The sequence below is a fragment of the Coloeus monedula genome (genome assembly GCF_965178545.1).
Source record: "Coloeus monedula genome assembly, chromosome: Z".
NCBI lineage: Eukaryota > Metazoa > Chordata > Aves > Passeriformes > Corvidae > Coloeus > Coloeus monedula.
The window spans coordinates 72503173-72522046 of NC_138822.1; the positions used below are offsets into that span (position 1 = coordinate 72503173).

Sequence of the window (18874 nt, forward strand, 5' to 3'; positions counted from 1 at the left end):
TGGTGGTGTACAACTGTAAGCACACCATTTGGAGGGACATAGTGTTTTGTGGCAAACTAAGAATTACACATTTATTTTGAGGTACATTTAAGCATCACTTCTGAGATGACAGAGGGTTCATGAGACAGCTCTGACAACAGTGTTGCAATTTGAGATGATTAAGAGAAGTCTTGAAACACTACTGCAAGAAGGGGATATGCCCTTTTTGTTTTGTTTAAACACAGCACTCTGATTGCGAGCACAGTTTCCAGAGCAGGTCTCCACACACCTTCAGAAAGACACTGGTGTCTGTACAGCACCAGCTTTACAATTTGAATTTCCATCCCACCGCCAGAAAACCACACACAAGTATGCAGATGTAAATGGCTGATGTGCTGGTCCATCCCAATCACTCTGCTGTCCACAGTAGAAAATAACCTTTTCTAACTAACTCAGGACAACTCACAGGTCATCTGGTACAACTCTGCCAGACTAGATTGTCTCATATTGCACATCTACAAATCTTCTACTAGGCCCATTTTACATTGTATAGAGGGAAGATCTGAGTACAGCAGCCATGACACAGGACTCCAGAGCTAACCTGAGGAGCACAGACAAAACATGCAAGTCCCCGAGAGGGGAAAAAAGGCTCCTTCTCCATGGAAGGGGACAGTTACATCTTCCCCATGCCCAGCCATGGGATCAGGGCTGCTGGCAGTGCACATTGAGCTGTCTTTTTCCCTTCTGGTCTGCACTGTAATGGCCACAAGTGAACCAAAGCAGGACAGGTATCTTGTTGCTCAGATCCCTCATATACTCACCCATTATCATGACACTGACAGAATAGCACTAACTGTGTTTTATAGGCAAGGAAACAGAGCCAAGACATGTGTGTAAACAAGGATCTCTGTGCATCAAGTGAGAAGACACAAACAGAAAACCAAGACAATGCTCATCTTTGCTGCATCTGCTGCAGTGCTAATCAATGTTGGCAGTATGTTCAAACAGATCAGAGTCAAACAGATCAGAGAAACAGAAAAGAACAAGGAAGACAACGGCCACAGGACCAGTCACAGGATCACTGGTTTGAGAAACAGCTTGAACTGGAACAGTCTTGGTATTTAAGGACAGGCTGCTCTCCCAGTGTCCCAGTGACTTTTCACAGCCTTTGGGCCAGCACAAGTGACTCTGCTGAAGAGGCAAACCACAGGTGTGACAGCTGCATATGCTTGGCTGCAATGGCAGATGAAAAAGAAGGGAAACTGCAGCAGGAGTCCAGGGTCCTGCCATGCCCACTCCGAACCATGGCTGCTGCCTCCACTGTTGGTCCCTCAGCTCACAGCCCAGTGGGACCTCTGCTGTAGCCAGAAGAAAGAACACAGGGAGGGAAGGACCCCTCTCCTCCCCAGCCTCAGTTCTGTGATCCATGTACACAGCACCCCTGATTTATACACTGTGCCAACAGAAAAAAGCTTCAAGAGACTGACTGGCAAAAGTCATCCCTAAATCCTAGCAGAGTTTACTTGCAATTTTTTAAAGTTAAACCTACATGACCTATTGTTTGCAAGTCTCTTCTGGTACAGTTTCATATAAATGTGTGCAGTCACACAAGGACAGTAAGGCTTTATCAGTCAGTTTCGAGTCACACATGGCAGAGCACAGCATTTATTTTCATTGATGTTGATTGTTAATGCAGTAGTATGTGGAGCATTCGTGGATGGGAATGAAGCTAGCTGCATCCAAAAAGGCAATAGAGATTAGGGCTCAGAGAAGTTCAGCAGGGCTTTCATCTGTCTAAATTCCATAGATTCTCACTCTATCATGAAATTACACTCTGCTTCCAAAATCTTACTCTTTTCAGCAACTGTTTCTTGGGACAGTCTGTTTTACCCCAATATTGCACAGAAGTTTGGGCATGGTATCTAGAGAATACAGAGCAATTCTTAAGAAGTTTCTCATCATTTCCTTCTTGGGATGTCAAATGCACAGCCACAGAAGAGAAGAAAGATGACTTTGTGGCTGAGGCATGGCATGGAGATTCCAGCGACACAGAATCTATTTCTCACTGTTACCACTTGCCTTCTGTCTTGGGTTTACTCTTATTCTTAAACCATTTAGACTGGGAGATCATTAAAGCAAGGATTTTGTTGCCTTGCCTTTTTTCAAGTGCCCATTACATGGATGAAATAGATGAATAAATGAGACAGGACTAGTTAATTACCTTCCCTACTTCTCCATCTTTTATTCTGAGAATAGAAAATAATATTACAATAACACTTCATAAAGCTGATGGAAGTATTTATTCCAAGCTATTTTTAAATCATACCATGACTCTGGATAGCAAAACAAAGGATGGCATACAGGAAAGCCTATATGCTTCATCAGTGATTGGGTGTAACACAGAAAGCCCTCTGTAAAAGCCACAGGACTGCTGTGGGGCTGAGAGATTCATGTACTACTTTGGACAAGTGCAATGATGTCTTTAGGCAAAACACATTTAGTTGGGTCCATATTGTTTCAAATGCAAGCTCAGCATACACACAATTGATTTCTGATGACATGACTGTGTCAGTCAGGGGCATGAAGAGGTGTCCTGAGAGATGCTGGCAGAAATACCAGCACAGTTGTAATGATATCTGCAACACAGATCTTACTGTTTGCTCATGAAAATGGGTTTACTATTTACTGTGCACAGGAAGTGTGTCCACAAAGGGCTTATTTGTGCAGTGTGGTGAACTTTTCTACTACAGACCCAGCAAGAGCAATGTGCAAAGGAACAGAGGAAAACCAGGCCAAAAATAGAGATCACACCTTCTACCTCTTAAACCTGGACCATCGCTCAATTTGTTCCAGCAGCATAAAAGGTAACTCTGGGTTAGTCACGGATTAAAGATCCCACACCATTACACTTACCCACGTCAGCACCACTGAGAGCTTTCCCTAATGGCCAGGGTCTCATATCAATTATCTTTCCATTGATGCTCAGTGACTGGACACAGCCCTGGAACCCGCGGTTGGTGCTGGTGGCCCTGACCAGCCAGTACACGCCAGGAGCACCGCCAACGTAGAAGGGAGTCTGGAATGTGATTTTGCTGTACTGGCCCTGAAGGGAGAGCAGAGTGCAATATGCTGTGTAACAGATACAACACAGGACAACTCATTAAGCCACAGTAGTTGACAATCAACTTCTTTCCTCCATGAAGAATCGTGGCAGGGTGTATATGGGTTGTTCATTGGTAACTCCTTCCCATTAGTCATCCCCCAAATCAGTCCACCATTTGAAATCAACCTTTTTCACCTGCATCCCATCATGATAACATGAACTACTAAAAGCACAATAAAAAAGACTAAAAATCACTGTTTTGAGGAGAAAGTGTGGTCTGTCTTTTGCTGCAATTCCTTCGTTTCCTTTTGCCAAAAATTGCTTCTCTTCTAAACCCTAAGCCCTGAGGGACAGAGACCAATGAGATACTGTCTTTTGAACAGAACCCAGCAAGTGTTTAGCATTGAATAATAACGAAATGACAAAAAAAAAATAAAAAGGATAAAAACAAAGAAAAGGCAAAAGCCAGTAAAATCACAACTTCAGTAGTGTTCTGCTCACTTTGCCATTGCTAAATTTACTGCCCATCTCATTTTTTGGCTTTAACAAGCCTATAGAAACCTACACACACAAGTTTACTAGTATTGCTACAGTACACAGGAAAGAACAAAAAACTTGAAAAACTAACACAACCTTTTTGGACCACTGAATCAAACTCCATGCTACTGTGGCCAACTGAGTCAAAATTCCTTCCACAAATTGCTCAAAATATGACTTTTGCCTCCTACTCAGCAGTTCTTTCAAAAGTCACGGACCTTTAGAAGAAAACACTCAAAATTCTCAGTTATTCAGGGCCAGTTTTTACCAACCTGTGCTTCTGACAGCCCTGACCTCTAGCCTAAAAGCTTTCTGGATTTTTCACCCCTGCCCTGTTCCCATAGTGTTTATAACAATAAATTCTATCCCCATAGCCTGTATTTTGCCATGCTAAATAAGCTGAGGTTATTGAGTCTGCAGGTGTTCACTCACACAGTGCACTGCAGAAACTGTGCGCATCTCTCCTGATTCACATCTGCCCTTTGCATGGCCTCATAGCACTGGTAACAGCAACACATGATACACTGAAATTCTTTCCTCTGTCATTTCCAGCTGATGAGAACTCAATGCACTGCAATTTTTCCCTTCGGTGCCTGCACATGAAAAGGGAAAATAATAAGACGTCTGAAGCTGCTTTCTTTCAGGGCTATGGATGGCATGCTAATAGCGGCCATCAAAGGAAAGACATCTGAAACAATTTGAAACTGCCTTTTCTTCCAGTGCCTTAATTTTGTTTTCTGGCCCAGCAACAGATGAGCAAGTCAAGGCATCCTTCTCCATTATATTTTATCTTGTCAGCCTTGTATGAGCTTGCTGGTGTTAACAAAAGTCAGGACAGAATGTCTATCTCCATTACTGTGCTTAAATCTATGTCCAGAATTGTTGGGGTCCCTTCCCCCCTGCCATGTAGCCCTGTGAGAGGGGCCCTGGGGGGAGACACGAGGTTTCCCTGCCCCTGGTCAGCCTCGTTCCCCACTGGTTGTTTTGTGTTCCCCTGCATGGGCAAGGACCCTCGGGTCCCGTGATTGCCGCAGTTCCTCGGCAGAGCTCCGGCCACGCGGCTGGAGAAATAAACATCTCTGAAACAGCTATCAAGAATCTGTCCATGTACATTCTTTTTCCACAGGCCTCGTTGATTGATACGCATGTTGCAGTATCCATACTGTAACACAGAATATGCATGTAATTACACCTCTGTATACAAACCTTGTGTGGATATATGCATATTATACATAAATAAATACTCATATACACATATGCATCTGATTTTTGCGTCTGAGGAAGCAGAGCAGCTCTCTGAGGCTTGAAAAATAAAGCAATCAGGGACAGCAGCAGCTGTACAATCCAGTAAACTTCTAATAGCCTGTATTTGAGACTGGCATAGGGCAGCAGAAGAGTAGCAGAGCAAACATGGAGGACAACAGGGAAACCGTGATGGAATTCAGCCCTGTGCTATTTATCTCTGTGATTTCTAGACTACGTATTTGGAAGAATAATCTGTACAATGATCACAAAATGTCCTAACACCAATAAATAAAACTGCACCTTTCAAATCTGATCAGACTTCTGGTGGCAAGAAAAAAAAGGTCACTATAACCTTGAGAGACCCCAAGATTGAGCCTCAGGGGCAGGATTACCAACCTGAGATTTTCCTGTCACTGGAGCATTGTTGTCCATCCTGAGCCAGCCATTCACTCCATCTCTGAACAACGTGACACTGTGCCAGTTCCCCAGCTTGATTTTGTTTTCACTCGTTATGACTCCAACTCCAGTGCCACAGTTGAACCTAGGAGCATGAGATAGAGAGGGCAAGGTGACAATCTTACATTAACCAGATAACCAAAAGTTGGTTTTAGACTCCAAATACTCTTTTTGCGCTCTCTGCTCCACACTGCATATCAGCACAGGAAAATTAGACAGCAGGTCTAACATATGATCTGTTCCAAGTTTCAAACTTCATTATCTATCTTCCTAACATGGAGAAGATTTTGCATTCTCTGTCCATACCAAGTGCATTGCTAAGCTTGCCAACAGCTGAAACTGTTTCCAGATGGAGGGTATTACAATCTGAGTTCCTGACATCACAGTAATTTCTCCTGGGAATTCTTCTAACTCCCTGGTGAAAGTGCTACATTAATAACTCCACTAGTCTGTATGAAACTCAGCACTGATTGACAGGAAGACCTCCAGGAGAGCTGAATGTGCACAAAATGTGCCATTTTTCCTGATTGTCATGCAGTGCAGGTGAACAGAAACACATCGAAGGCACATCACCCACTTCGTTATTCCCCATTTTCAAAGGACTCACCCTCACAAGTAAGGAGAGCCTGGAAATACTCTTTCACTTGCTTCATATCTATCAGACTGCAAGAAACACTCACCATCTTCATTTAAAAAAACCTGCAAGTCTCATCTAAACAAGGTATATAAGGTGAAGTTCCTGGCCCCCTTGCTGGCATTATATCCCTTATTTTGCTACATTATCTGCAAGTCTTTTGCTGTGAAGCAAAAACACTGACTCAATATACCATCAATACACCATCAGCTTGGCAAATACAGTGGCTCACTGGCATTTCTGGCAACATAGCTGTGAGCCCCAGACAAATGCCTTAAAGAAAACGGATCATTTTGCCTTTACACTGAGGTCTAAACAAAAGAGCTCAACAGAGCACATGTTCACAGACTAAAGGATGAGAGAAAAAAGTATTAAAGAACTCTTAAATAAAATTATACTGTCCATTTTGTGCATTGTATGGGGCAGAAGTCAAAGACACTGGAGATATTCATCACATATAGCGGTCCCAGGAGGCAGAAATAGCCCCTTCTCTTTACATCAGATTTAGGATGGAGGTTTTACCTGAACTGAAGGCTACGTCGGATAATTGCCAGTGACATAAAATCACCACGACCATGTTCATTTTCTCCACAGTACAGCAGCAAACCATCTTCGGATTCAGCCTGCAATCATTGTGCCAACATGAAAAATCAAAGCCTCACAATTGCAGACAAAAGCAAGCAGCAGCGGGGGACTTTTCATAATTTTTCAGATTGAGTTTTTAACTCGCAGAATCAGAAAATGTTTGATCAGTTTTGAATCCTGCATTTGAAAAACCTAGAAAATCACTGCTTTAATGGTTAAACAATTTAAGACCATCTCTTAAAGTATGATACTACCAGACCTGAAAAAAAGCCTGGAAGTATTAAGGACTGTCAGACATGTCCCATATGAGGCTCCTGAGTGAAAAGTCTAGCAAGACTGTCCTAGCAAGCCCAGTAAGTGCAGACACATCAGACTCACTGCACATGAATACATACGCCCTACTTCACTTGTTCCATGAGACTGACACTTCTCAAGCCAAACAATCTGTGCTGGCAGCATTTCTCCATATGTGCGCAGCAGCTGACACAGTGGCTTTTTGCTGCCATCCTGCATTTTAAAATGAAATTGCCAGAGGAGGGTAAGATCACCACTGAGGCAACGCACTGCTGCTGCTTCAAAGACAGTCTCCTTCCCAGACTGTGAGGCTGGTGAGTCTGCTTTACATGGGAGTTGGGGTGCATCCAGGAGTTTGGCCACCCTCCCTAGAGGCAGCCCTACATGTTCGGCCCATAATGAACAGACAGCACTAACACTAGCCAGCATGGGATGTACCCCCACTTTAGACCTGCATTTTAAGTTGTATGTATCCTGAATATATTAATAGCCCATGTCCCAAATTTCAGAGGTGGAAAACAATGTCCACTTAAATCCTGCAGGGTGGGAAAGGAACTCTACATATAGGGCAGTGTTTTGCTCAGTATGACAGGATCATAGTTTCTTGTCCACAAAAATATTGCATACTGCTTCCAAACTCTAATTCACAAAAATTCTGGGTGTTCTGCAGCCTGTACCATATCCATGTGACAATAACCTTGCCAGCGTACATTGCTGCTAGTCCACAATACCACTATTACTAGTCCCAGGGATTCTCTCATGCAGTGCCTATCAATAATGGATGAAAACACTTCAGCTGCTTACAAACTTCATTTACATTCACTGAAGGTTAAGACAGATCTCTGCAGATGAAGGCTACGCACAGGTTCACCATAATTACACTACAAGTTATACTGAAGCTAAGTTATTGTTCTGTTGTCCACTGCATCAGAATAAGTAAATAAAATTTAAAATGCCTATGTGAGAATTGCTTAAACTTACCCTGAATTCAAGGGTAATTTGAAATGTCTGATAGGATTTTTTCAGTGGTTCAAAGGTGATATAAGAGTGGCCAGAGAACTGAGGATACTGGATACTAATGTCTGAAAAGCAAAGAGGGAAGCATGTTATTTAGCAGTTTTCTTCCATATAAAGATCAATATACACATTTAGTACTAGATAACATCAAGTGGCAATGAAAGGCAGAGTACCCCCAGAGACAACCATTAGTCAGCAGCAGTCAACAATCAGTTAACCTATTGCCTTGTCCTCCACCACTTCTTACAGCTAATTCCTTTATTCCCAAGGACCTGGTGAACTTGGAAAGAAACAGGATACTGAGGGCCAAGTAAAGCCCAATAGTTTAATCAGAGAGTTCACAGGAAATTTGTCCAGGTTTTCATCCTTGTTATAGAAGACAGAACCCATCAACTTTATATTTATCTTCTTTTAAGAACTTATTTAACAAAGAGAGGACAAAGTAATTTTCTGTTCTGCAGGATTACAAAAATATAGGGAAATATGGCCAGACTCTAGGCAGCATTAGTCACTGCTGCTCCATAGCTGCATCCAGCATCTGGAGAATCACTGGATGTCTCATAACAGCCCGGAAGCTTCCAGCACTTCCCTAAAGTCAGCTCAGGGCAGAAGCTAAAGGGAGTGATGGGGAGAAGAGAGTCCCCGCAGGCATCTTTCCAACCCTGGCTGCAACAGTGGCTCTTCTTATTGCTCTTGTCAAATGGCATTATAAACCCTCACTCTTTGCTGTCTTACGTTAGACCCTGAACCTGAGAGAAAAAGAAAATCAGAGATGTCCTACTGCTAGCCACTGTCAGCTGTAAAATTACCTTTGCAGCTAATTTTCCTAAGGAGCACTGAGGACAGACGCAGTTTTTGCAGTGGATTTAAGCCTAATGAGGAAGGAAGGATGAGGAGTCCTATTCCTCTTTGCTATTTGAATACTGAGTGTGTTTTTCTCACTCAGTTTTTGAGTCTGGATAGAGTTCTCTCAGTGTTTTTGCTTGCAATGCATACATCTTAAGCTGAGGTGAAGGGGATTGGTGCTATAAACCTGAATGCAACTTCAGCAGAGAACAATTAACTCATGTCCTGATCACAAGCAGAACTGACTGACTTCAGAACAGTGTCATGCAGCTGTTAACTGCCAATTCAGCTGCTGACTTTCCATTCAGATTAATATATTATTTAACAATATTGGCTACTGAAGATAAATTCAGTACAAAGGAGTACTGGCACATGATGCTTAGTCTGGAATAACACACTCCCCTGTGAAAAATGAAGGGTTTGGACTGATGTTAACAGACTGCTTTACAAGTTGTATATGGCCATGTCAGTTCAAATAAATCCTCAACTCTCTGCACTTGATCAAGGCCTAAAATCACATCTGCAGCTGTTCCATGTCGCTGAGTCACAACAGATTGTTTTCAGAAGGAGCTCTCTTTGTTCCAGCACTCCAGTTTGGAGAAGACAAAGCACCTTCAGTGTCTGTATCCCTGAGGCATGACACTGTGCAACACGAGGTCTAACGTGACCCTGTAGAAGAAACATGGGTTCCCGATGCTCTGCTGCATGGCAGGGTCTTGGCAGATCAGATCAGCATGCAGTGGGACGGACAATCAGCTCTGTGGGGATCTGTTAATCCACTGCTTTTCCTATTTCACATGCTCCCCCTGTTCACCCCCCAGCCTTGGCCACTCCCTCAGTTTCTCCCTATTTGTTCTTGTACCCCAACCCCGCCCAGGGACCACCCCTGGGCCCCTGACAAAACCATCCCGCACCGAGACCACGCTGTCTCTCTACCATCAGAACGTCCCAGGGACAAGATGTGATTAAAGTCATCTCAGTCCCTCATGAGAGACCCTTCTCTACCTTCTTTACCATCCACTGCGTTGTAACACTGCTGGCTGCCGGAGCCCGATCGCGGGGCTGTCCGAAATGGACTCCGGGATGCGATTAATCACAAGGCCCTAGGAAACCCTCGCTGAGCTTTCAGGCCACAGCAGCCTGCTAGACAGAGTCCAGCAGTTACAACACAGCTCTTTCTTAGCTGGAGGGACAGCCACCACATTTGTTGTGGTGGAGCTGGACCACCACAACAAATGGGACGTTTTCTTCGAATGAGCCCCAGAGTCCATCTGACCACTTGATTACCAAACCAGAAGAAAAATTACTTCAGGGGGAAAAAAGTGACCTGCTTAGGGCCTGGGGAGGGAGCTGGACTGGCTCACCAGGTGATCTCTTCACTGTTAACCTTGTGAAAGGGTGAGTTTAGGTCTCTAGAGGGAACGAACAGAAAGGCAGCAAGGGAAGAAGCAGGACAGCCTCCGTCATCTCAGCAAGCTCTTGCCATGGCTCAGCTGCCCTGGAAAAAGGCAACGGGATGGATGGCAAGTCCTGACTGAGACCAACACACCTCCTCACATTGGCCCAGCCTTCAGGTCATGCTTTCTGAACTGGGGATAAGACTTTGTTCCTCCCTTGCCCCAACCTGCCTGACGTAAGTGCTGCACTGCAGACCTGCGGACCATGTGAAAAGCCTCCTCTGGAGGTATTTTTACAATGGGAGCTCTCTCACATCCCTGCTGTGGGACCGGCATCATCTGATGGACCACACTGAAAATGGGGGTGGTTCTGGGCTTCAGCTGCTGCCAAAAGGCAAGTGTTAAAGAGGGGTTGAATATCTTCAGCTTCCAGCTGTGGGTGCCATGATTGGATCCTGCCACACCTGGGTGATTAACAACATACCTGCTCTGTCATCTCCTGACTCTTAGGTGAGGGAGGGAGGATTAACCTCCCCTGTGCATCTTTACACAGGTTCTGCATTCAGCTTTATTAAAGAATAAATTTTCCCACCTCACTGAGGAAAAAAAAAGAAAAGGGGATGATGCCTGGGCTGTGACTTCCTGCTGGAAGTTGCTCCTATCCTTAGAGATCCACTAAATCCAGGTGGCTATTCCCAAAGTGCACATTGGTTGGTTCTGTCCTTGACCCAGACAAAAAAGCAGCCAGCAGCAGTGGGCACACAGAAACCTACCTTCCTCACACATGTCCCCTCCTTTGCCCAAGTTGCAGTGGCAGCGTGAGCCGCCCCGGTCATAGTCGTTGATGCAGAAGCTGTCTGCAGAGCACACGGCCTCATCACAGGACAGGTCAAAGAGGCGGGCAGCAGAGGACATGCTGCCCCTCCTCGCTGCCCACGCAGTGGTCGCCCTCGCTGTGGTTGAAGGTCGTGTGGTGGTAGGAGTGGAAGTAGCGGGTTCAGAAGTGGTGGTGAGAACCCGTGACAGGAGCCTGGAACTAGACCCTGGTGTGACCTTAGTTTCAACCAGAAATTTTCTGTTGCCTCCTTTAATAGCAGGAAGTGGTCTGAGCTGAAACAAAGAAACACCAATTCAGTAAATCTAAAATGCTATGGGGAAATGAAATTAATACCTTTCAAGATACAGATCTGAGGCAACGAACTCACCCTCAATGAAGAAAAAGAAGTGCCCACATTACTATATGTGAGCACACAATATCAGATATTAAACTTCCTGACAGGACCAGACACTTTAAAACATCCAGACTATAAAGAAAACAGAAGTGCCAAAGAGAAATCTTGACATTTACCTCTTCTATATAAATGTCGTAGTCTGAATCATCAATATCAAATCCATCACCATCACCAGTCACTGTGTCTGTGATGTACTGATGCCCATAGCTTCCACTTCCTAACTCCTCAGAGCCTGAAAAGACATAACTGGCATATTCAGTTCACAGATTTTGCACACAGAATTCAGACTTTACCACCCACCCTGATTCACAACACTTAAGTCTGAAGTGATGCTAATGTTCATCCTGAACAGACAATGCAAGTGTGGAGATGGCAGATGTTGTCCAACTTAAAACACACTTAAAGTGAAGACCTTCATTTAGTCACTTACTAGGTGATTAAACAAATAAAGCAGGCAAAACTCAGTTCTCCTTCTGCAAACTGACTTGTATTCATCATTTTTCCAGGAAAAAGGTATCAAACTTTTTTGGCATGGACAACATTTCAATGACTTAATTGTTTTTAGGTCAAATTTTTCCCTTTTGGAAATACAGTGTTTTATCTGCCTTACTGGCAGCCATGTAAACAGGAACAGCAAAAGAGATGCACACAGCTAGAATACATTCTATTTAGGACTTAAACTACCTCCTCTGACTCCAAAGTTCCTGAAATTAGCGTCCTATATGTATTCTTAGACTATTTTTAAAAATCCAATTCAGTACCTTGAAAAAAGAAACATGCACAAACATCTTCACCCAGAGGGTGGTTGGGCACTGGAACAGGCTTCTCAGGGCAGTGGTCACAGCACCAGCCTGACAGAGTTCAGGAAGCACTCAGACAAGGCACATGGTGGGAGTATTGGGGCTGTCCTGTGCAGGGTCAGGAGCTGGACTCAATGATCCTTGTTGATCCCTTCCAACCCAGGATATTCCATGATTCTATGACCATATGTTTTTCACGTACATAATCAACTTCTGCCACTCCCCAGAGCACTGAACTGTGCTTTGAAGGACTCTGGGCTGGAAATGGACAGTTTAAACTGTTCCATTAAGGGGATCCTCATTTCTATTTCATAGAAAATACCTGTACTTTTCTGCACTTTACATAGCAAATTCTGCCTAAACAATGGTCCGTGCTTTTTAGCTATTAAAGTTCACCAGGTCATGAAGAAATATAGTAAAAGCAACCACATCATTGCAGTTACTCATCATTTCAGCAAGGCTAAGAACAGATATCATTAAACTATTAAAACAACAGATTCATGTATCTGCCTTTTCCATGCAATATTTTGCCATGACTTAAGAACAGCATAGGTAACCTGCAGAGTTTCTCTACTAAGCTGACCCCAGCTGCCTGTGTATTTTGGCAGCCATAACCTGTCCATATCTTCTGGCAGTTAGCAGGTCCTTTACATTGCAACATGTAGAGATGCAAAGTCTTGCTGGGCAGTGACTGTCTGCAGAAAGGAGAGTCAGAAAATGCCACTTGATGGTAGTGAGAGCTTCACTACCAGTACTAAGCAATCCGATAAAGTCAGTGAAGTTAACGAGGCTCAGCAGACTTTCAGAAGGAGCAGTGTGGGCACAGTGCTATTGGGCTGTTTGAGTCAGTCTAACTGGGATCAGCCATTTCCCAGCTCAGTGGACAATATAGCAAAAATGTTTCACTAAACTGATACAGGCAGGAGTGTACTTACCTAAATCTTTTTGTACTCTCTCCTCCTTTGCTGTGATTGCAACCCAGAAGTCCTGGCAGACAGTTATGAAATCTAACATATGTGCACTGGAGATGAATGTGTGCCCTGGCTGACTAACTGGCTGCACTCCACATCCTCTGCAGGGGTTACTTATCAATGGGCTTTGCACATTACATCAGCACACAGAAAAATTAGAGGCAAATGCATAGAGGTAATGAGGCATACACACTTGCAACCAAGAAAGCATGCTGAACTGGGACAAAATGTGTATAAGCCTTTTCACTCTAACATGTATACCTAGTCAATCTGTAAATAATACATTTTATCTGTACATTAAACAGAAGTATTCAGCCCTGAGTTCTACCAAATGAGCTAAGCAGATAACTATGACTGGTAACAAGATGAGGCAAACAGGACAAACTACATCCAGATTATTTCTGCTACTGACTGTGAATGCACAGGCAAAGGATTAGAGAATTAGACTGCACATTTATGAACTGGTCCCAGTCCTGCAACCACTGGAATGAATTTCACCATATTGAAAACAATAGGTACTATCAAAACATAAACAAAACCTCTTACTCCTAGTATTCACTTTTATAGTCACTCTGGTTAATCACCATCCAGAATAATTTTACTCCAGGTTGGAAGCTAGGGAGAATAAAGCAGAGTAGAGTAGAGTAGAGTAGAGTAGAGTAGAGTAGAGTAGAGTAGAGTAATTATTCAGTTGGAAGGAACGATCACCTAGTCAAGCTGCATCTTCTACCCATGGCTGCATTAGAATCCCCTTCTTCGGTAACAGTGATTCTGTAAGATATGCCATTCTACAAAAGTTTCAGCGTGTAAAACCACGAATATATGCATTACAAATATGATTTGCAGTTGTATTGGTTTTGCTTTGCCTGGTTTTGGTAGGAGGATGGGCTACAGGGGTGGTTTCTGTGAGAAGCTGCTAGAAGCTTCTACCGTGTCTGGCAGAGCCAATCCCTGGTGGCTCAAAAGATGGACGTGCTGCTGGCCAAGGCTGGGCTGATTGGAAACAGTGGTAACGCCTCTGTGAGAATGTTTTTAAGAAGAAGTCAAAACAAAGTTTGTGGCAGTTTTAATTCCATCCAGAGAAGAGTAGGTGAGAACATGCAAGAGGAACAACCCTGCAGACACCAAGGTCAGTGAAGGAGGAGGGGCAGAAGGTGCTCCAGGTGCCAGATTCCCCTTCAGCCCCTGGTGCAGCACACGGTGAGGCAGCTGTGCCCCTGCAGCCCAGGGAGGTTCATGGGGACACAGAGATCCACTTGCAGCCTGTGGATGAGCCCATCCTGGAGAAGGTGAGTGCCTGAGGGGAGCCTGTGGGAGACCCGTGGAAAGAGGGCCCAGCTCCCAGGCTGGAGCAGCCTGTCCTTGAAGGACTGCACCACAGGGAACAGTGACCCACTGCTGCAGCAGTGTGAGGGGCACTGGTGCCCATGGGATGGACTCACATTGCAGCAGTTCGCAGGGAGCTGTTGCTCATGGGATGGAGCCATGCTGGAGAAATTCATGGAGAACTGTCTCCAGTGGGAGGGACCCCACAGTGCCGCAGGGGAATGACTCCTCTCCCTCAGCTGTGAGAGAAGCCCCGGGTGATGAACTGACCACAACCCTCATTCCCTGTCTCCTTGCACTGCTGGGGTAGCAGGTAGAGCTGGGAAGGAGGGAACAGGGTGGGAAAGGTGTTTTTAAGGGCTTATGTTACTTCTCATTATCATGCTCTGATTTGGTTAGTAGAAAATTCCCTTCATATCTCTAAGTTGATCCCGTTTTGCCCACGATGATATTTGGTGAGTGATCTCTCCTGGTCCTTATCTCAAACTATGAACCATTCCTCCCCTTTGTCCAGCTGCAGAGAGGAGTGAGAGCAGCTTGGTGGGGGCTGGGCATCTGGCCAGGTTAACCCAGTCTTTTTATTAGACAATGAAGGCAATCATGATGATTTTAAGATGAGGATACTAACTGGAAGAAGTAACGGGCAAAACAAGTACTGGTAAATGTTAAACAGTAGAATGATTGTGGGGAATTTTTGTTTTAATTGTGGTGAAGGATCCAGGGGTGTATTTTGTCGAAATTGTTAATTTTTGTTCTGATTTTGGTTTTGGTGTTTTTTTTCTTTAAAGTTCACCAAAAAAGGGATTTATTGGTATATCATATACAATATCTTTTTAGTATCACCTACAATGTCCTTGCTTCTGCCTTGATTCAGATTTGGGTTAGGGTTAGGGTTATTAGATTTAGATGTAGAAGCTCTCAACGAAGAAAGCCAGCACCAGTTCACAATCTGCTCCTGGCATTGCTGCTCATTGGCTTCCTCCATTCTCTTGACCAAGAGCTTTGTATTCTGCTGCTTCCTCCTTGGCTCTTTTGAGTGCTCTGCTTCTTCAGAGCAATATGCCTGCACTGCAGCACTCGAGGAGTCCCTAGTCACTGGATCTTAGGAGCCTTGGTTCTGGGTTTCTTGCCCCTCTTGTTCACAGGCTTCCTCACAACGTACTGGCGAGCATCATCCTTCTTAGACAGGTTGAACAGCTTGCAGTTTCTGCAGGTCCTCTGTAGAGGGATTCCTTGTGGAATATAGGATACCCCAGGAGGGCTTGGGCATCCCAGGGCTGTTGCAGAAGTACCCCTGACGGGGCCTCAGGCTGAAAACAGGCTTGCAAGGCACCTGCTAGCCGGCGGCCTTGAACAGCCTTGGGAAAAGGTATACACTGGTCAGCTCCCCCGCTGCTTAGAGGCTTTCTCATGGGAAAGGGGCATGAACTTTGGGGAAAAGTATAACTTGGTGTAACCAAATAGTAAAACGGGAGCACGATGCTCAAATCGTATCGGTGTTCGTATTGTGACTCTGGCTGGATTCCCCTGCTCCCGGGGCCCCCTCCTGCAACAGTCCTCTTGGGGCCAAGATGACAGGGTTGTGTCCATCAGCCCAGCAATGCCCTTTTCACCCTTTTTCACTATGACCAAGTTCAGAACACTCAAGTTTGCATCACTGATGCAACCGCGAATGGATTTGCACTTTATCTCTCCAGTTCTTCTGGGGCAATATCAGGAATGGCCCTTGCTAAGCAGAAGGCAGACACATCCGTGAGGCAGGACACCTTCATGGAGAATCCTTTGTCATTGCCACCACTGATCCTGACAACATATCCCTTCCACTCCTCAACAAGGGAATCAGCCAGGACCTCTGTGGCCATTCGTTTCTCATAGGATGTTCTTAGCTTGCACCCATTGTCCACTTCAATGAGCTTCTGGCAGCCAGGGGCTGGGAAAGACATATTCAGCTTCATCCTGCTTGTGCCTTGATGCTGCTGGAAAGGGCAGCACTAACTCAGCTTCCAGCATTCACAGCAATTTTCAGCTCACTGAATCACAGAATTAACTAGGTTGGAAAAAAGACCTTTTAGATCATCAAGTCCAATCTACAACCTAACACCACCTTATCAACTAAACCATGGCACTAAGTGGCACATCCTGTCTTTATTTTTAAACACCTCTAGGGATGTTGACTCCACCACCTCCCTGGGCAGATGATTCCAATGCCCAATCACCCTTTCTGTGAAGAATTTCTTCCTAATGCTTAGCTTAAACTTCCCCTGGCACAGCTTAAGACTGTATCTTCTTGCTCTGTCATTGATTGCCTGGGCAAAGAGACTGATCCCCTGCTGCCTAAAACCTTCTTTCCAGTGGTTGTAGACAGTGATAAGGTCTCCCCTGAGACTCCTTTTTTCCAGGCTAAAACTAATTTCCATGCATTTTCAGTGAGCTTTTGAGAATATTCCAATTTGGCCCCCACTCCCACCTCACCTTCTGGGGGTGGTTCCAAGAGTTTTTTGTCTCAGTCCTGATCTTTAACTTTTGGAATGAATAACAATAATCTGGGAGAAAGCCAGTGGGGTATCAGCTCCTTCTGGGGCATTGTTTGGAAGCTCACCACTTCCCCCACGCTCCCAGTATTTTTATCACATGTTAGAGTGGGCAGAGGGATCAGTTCCCCCTCCCCAACAAATCCAAACTTTTCATGCAACAGTATGCATTCTTGTTAAAAGACACAGCTCTTTGCCATGTGCTCTTCTTCAGAAAGCTTTACTTCATTTCCCAACATCAGTAAAATTTTCAAAAGTCTCTATCCTCTGTAACTTAGTTAATTCTGCTGCAGGGTGTGGTATCATCACCATCAGCTCCACTCCATCATATGCTAATGCTTTAAAAAAGAGCAGGCTTGAGGCTGATTATCAGGGGGTGGCTCCAATGAGTCATCCCCCTCCTCCAAAGTGTGAAGGGAGGTGACATCAATGACCAGGGAGTCCTGCCTAGCTCTTTACCTCCTCACCTTTTACAAGTGGGCACAGTTCAGGGTGTGGGGAGGAGTCTGGATTTGGTGCAAACTCCTCTCCAGGGGTGAGGTAATGCTCAGGGTGGCCCAGCACCACCCCCAAATTGGCATGCATGCTTCCCCTAAAGATGGCAATTTTCTTTTCTAAAGCTCTGCACAAACTGGTGTAACAGGTTTCTCAGGTTCTGGGCTAGTTGCTTTTGGGCCATCAGCCCTGCCTCAGCCCTGAGGCAAGCAATTGTTTCAGCCTTCAAGGCAATTTGCACCTTTACCAGCTCCTCAGCAAAAATGTGCTTCTCTTTTTGGGTAGCCATTTCAGACTCCATTATGGTTTTTGTCCCTTTTAGGACGGCCATCTTAGACTGACCATGTGCTCTGTGGGCAGCCATCTTAGACTGACCACGTGCTACCTGGCCAGGAGGTTTCTTTTCCCCCTTTGCCAAAGTTCCAATTCTCTCTGTTGCGACTTGCGGTTTTTGCCAGTTTTTTCTCAGAGACAAACTTTACAAGTGTACAGCAACTTCACTTGGAGAGCAATCCAGGTCTGCCCTTGACCTTATTGCTGCAGAACATTAGTTTTAACAAAAAACTTTCTCTCCTTAAATTGCAGCTAACAATAATCTCCGCACAAAGCAACTCTTTGCCAAAACTCAGAGTATCCAGCATGACTATACCAATATCCCTTCCACTCCTCAACAAGGGAATCAGCCAGGACCTCTGTGGCCATTCGTTTCTCATAGAATGTTCTTAGCTTGCACCCATCATCCACTTCAGTGAGCTTCTGGCAGCCAGTGGCTGGGAAAGAGATGTTCAGCTTCATCCTGCTCACGCCTCGATGCCACAGGAAAGGGCAGCACTAACTCAGCTCCCAGCATTTGCAGCAATTTTCAGCTCCCTGAACACTGTTGCTTTTACGTCAGGTCTGTGCTACTGTCACCAAAACTGCTGAAAAAACAAAAACTCATCAACAACATTTTTTAGTGTTAGAGAATTAAGGCATTTTTTATTTTGGCCAGGATGTTGTACTGGCCAGGATGTGCAAGAGAAATCATTTCATCCGGGCATTGCCCGGGTTGAGCAGAGAAAATCATTCCATCACACATGGCTCTTTACTAGATTTTTCACATACTTATACAGTCAAAACCCAGAGAAATCCATTGGTTCAATGTTCATTAGTACCAAGTTACGCAGTTCTTAGTATTTGGTTTTCTATTGGTTATTGATCCCTTTGCCTTCGATGCTAATTAGGTCCTCATCCTTCATTCTCTTTTCCCGGACTAGGTGTCTCTGAGACACCAGGGAGGATGATCGGGCATTGACGTTCATTGTGGTCACTTATATCTTGTGCATCCCCTGGCAGCTCCCAGTCCATTGAGTTGTTAAGCTCCTCAGGCCCTGCCCAGGGAACAGAGTCTCTTGAAAAGAAACTTCCATTCCCTTCCTCCTGGGCA

The 18874-nt window shown here is 44.7% G+C and overlaps 1 protein-coding gene and 1 pseudogene across 5 annotated transcripts in view; both read right to left on the reverse strand.

The window, feature by feature from the left end:
- Positions 1-18874, reverse strand: part of EGFLAM (EGF like, fibronectin type III and laminin G domains) — a gene marked incomplete at its 5' end in the record, with an annotated part of 79202 nt that overhangs the window by 22637 nt on the left and 37691 nt on the right. For all 4 annotated transcript variants that reach the window (XM_082301948.1, XM_082301950.1, XM_082301947.1 and 1 more), the window contains 6 exons: positions 2893-3082; positions 5261-5405; positions 6477-6577; positions 7815-7915; positions 10867-11203; positions 11442-11557. In XM_082301948.1, coding sequence (XP_082158074.1) covers positions 2893-3082; positions 5261-5405; positions 6477-6577; positions 7815-7915; positions 10867-11203; positions 11442-11557 — 990 coding nt within the window. The remainder of the gene's footprint in view (positions 1-2892; positions 3083-5260; positions 5406-6476; positions 6578-7814; positions 7916-10866; positions 11204-11441; positions 11558-18874) is intronic.
- On the reverse strand, positions 15228-18243 carry LOC309584825 (small ribosomal subunit protein eS6-like; annotated as a pseudogene). The gene is made up of 3 exons: positions 18098-18243; positions 15935-16225; positions 15228-15640 (listed from the first exon to the last, which is right to left on the reverse strand). The product of its transcript is annotated as a small ribosomal subunit protein eS6-like (transcript).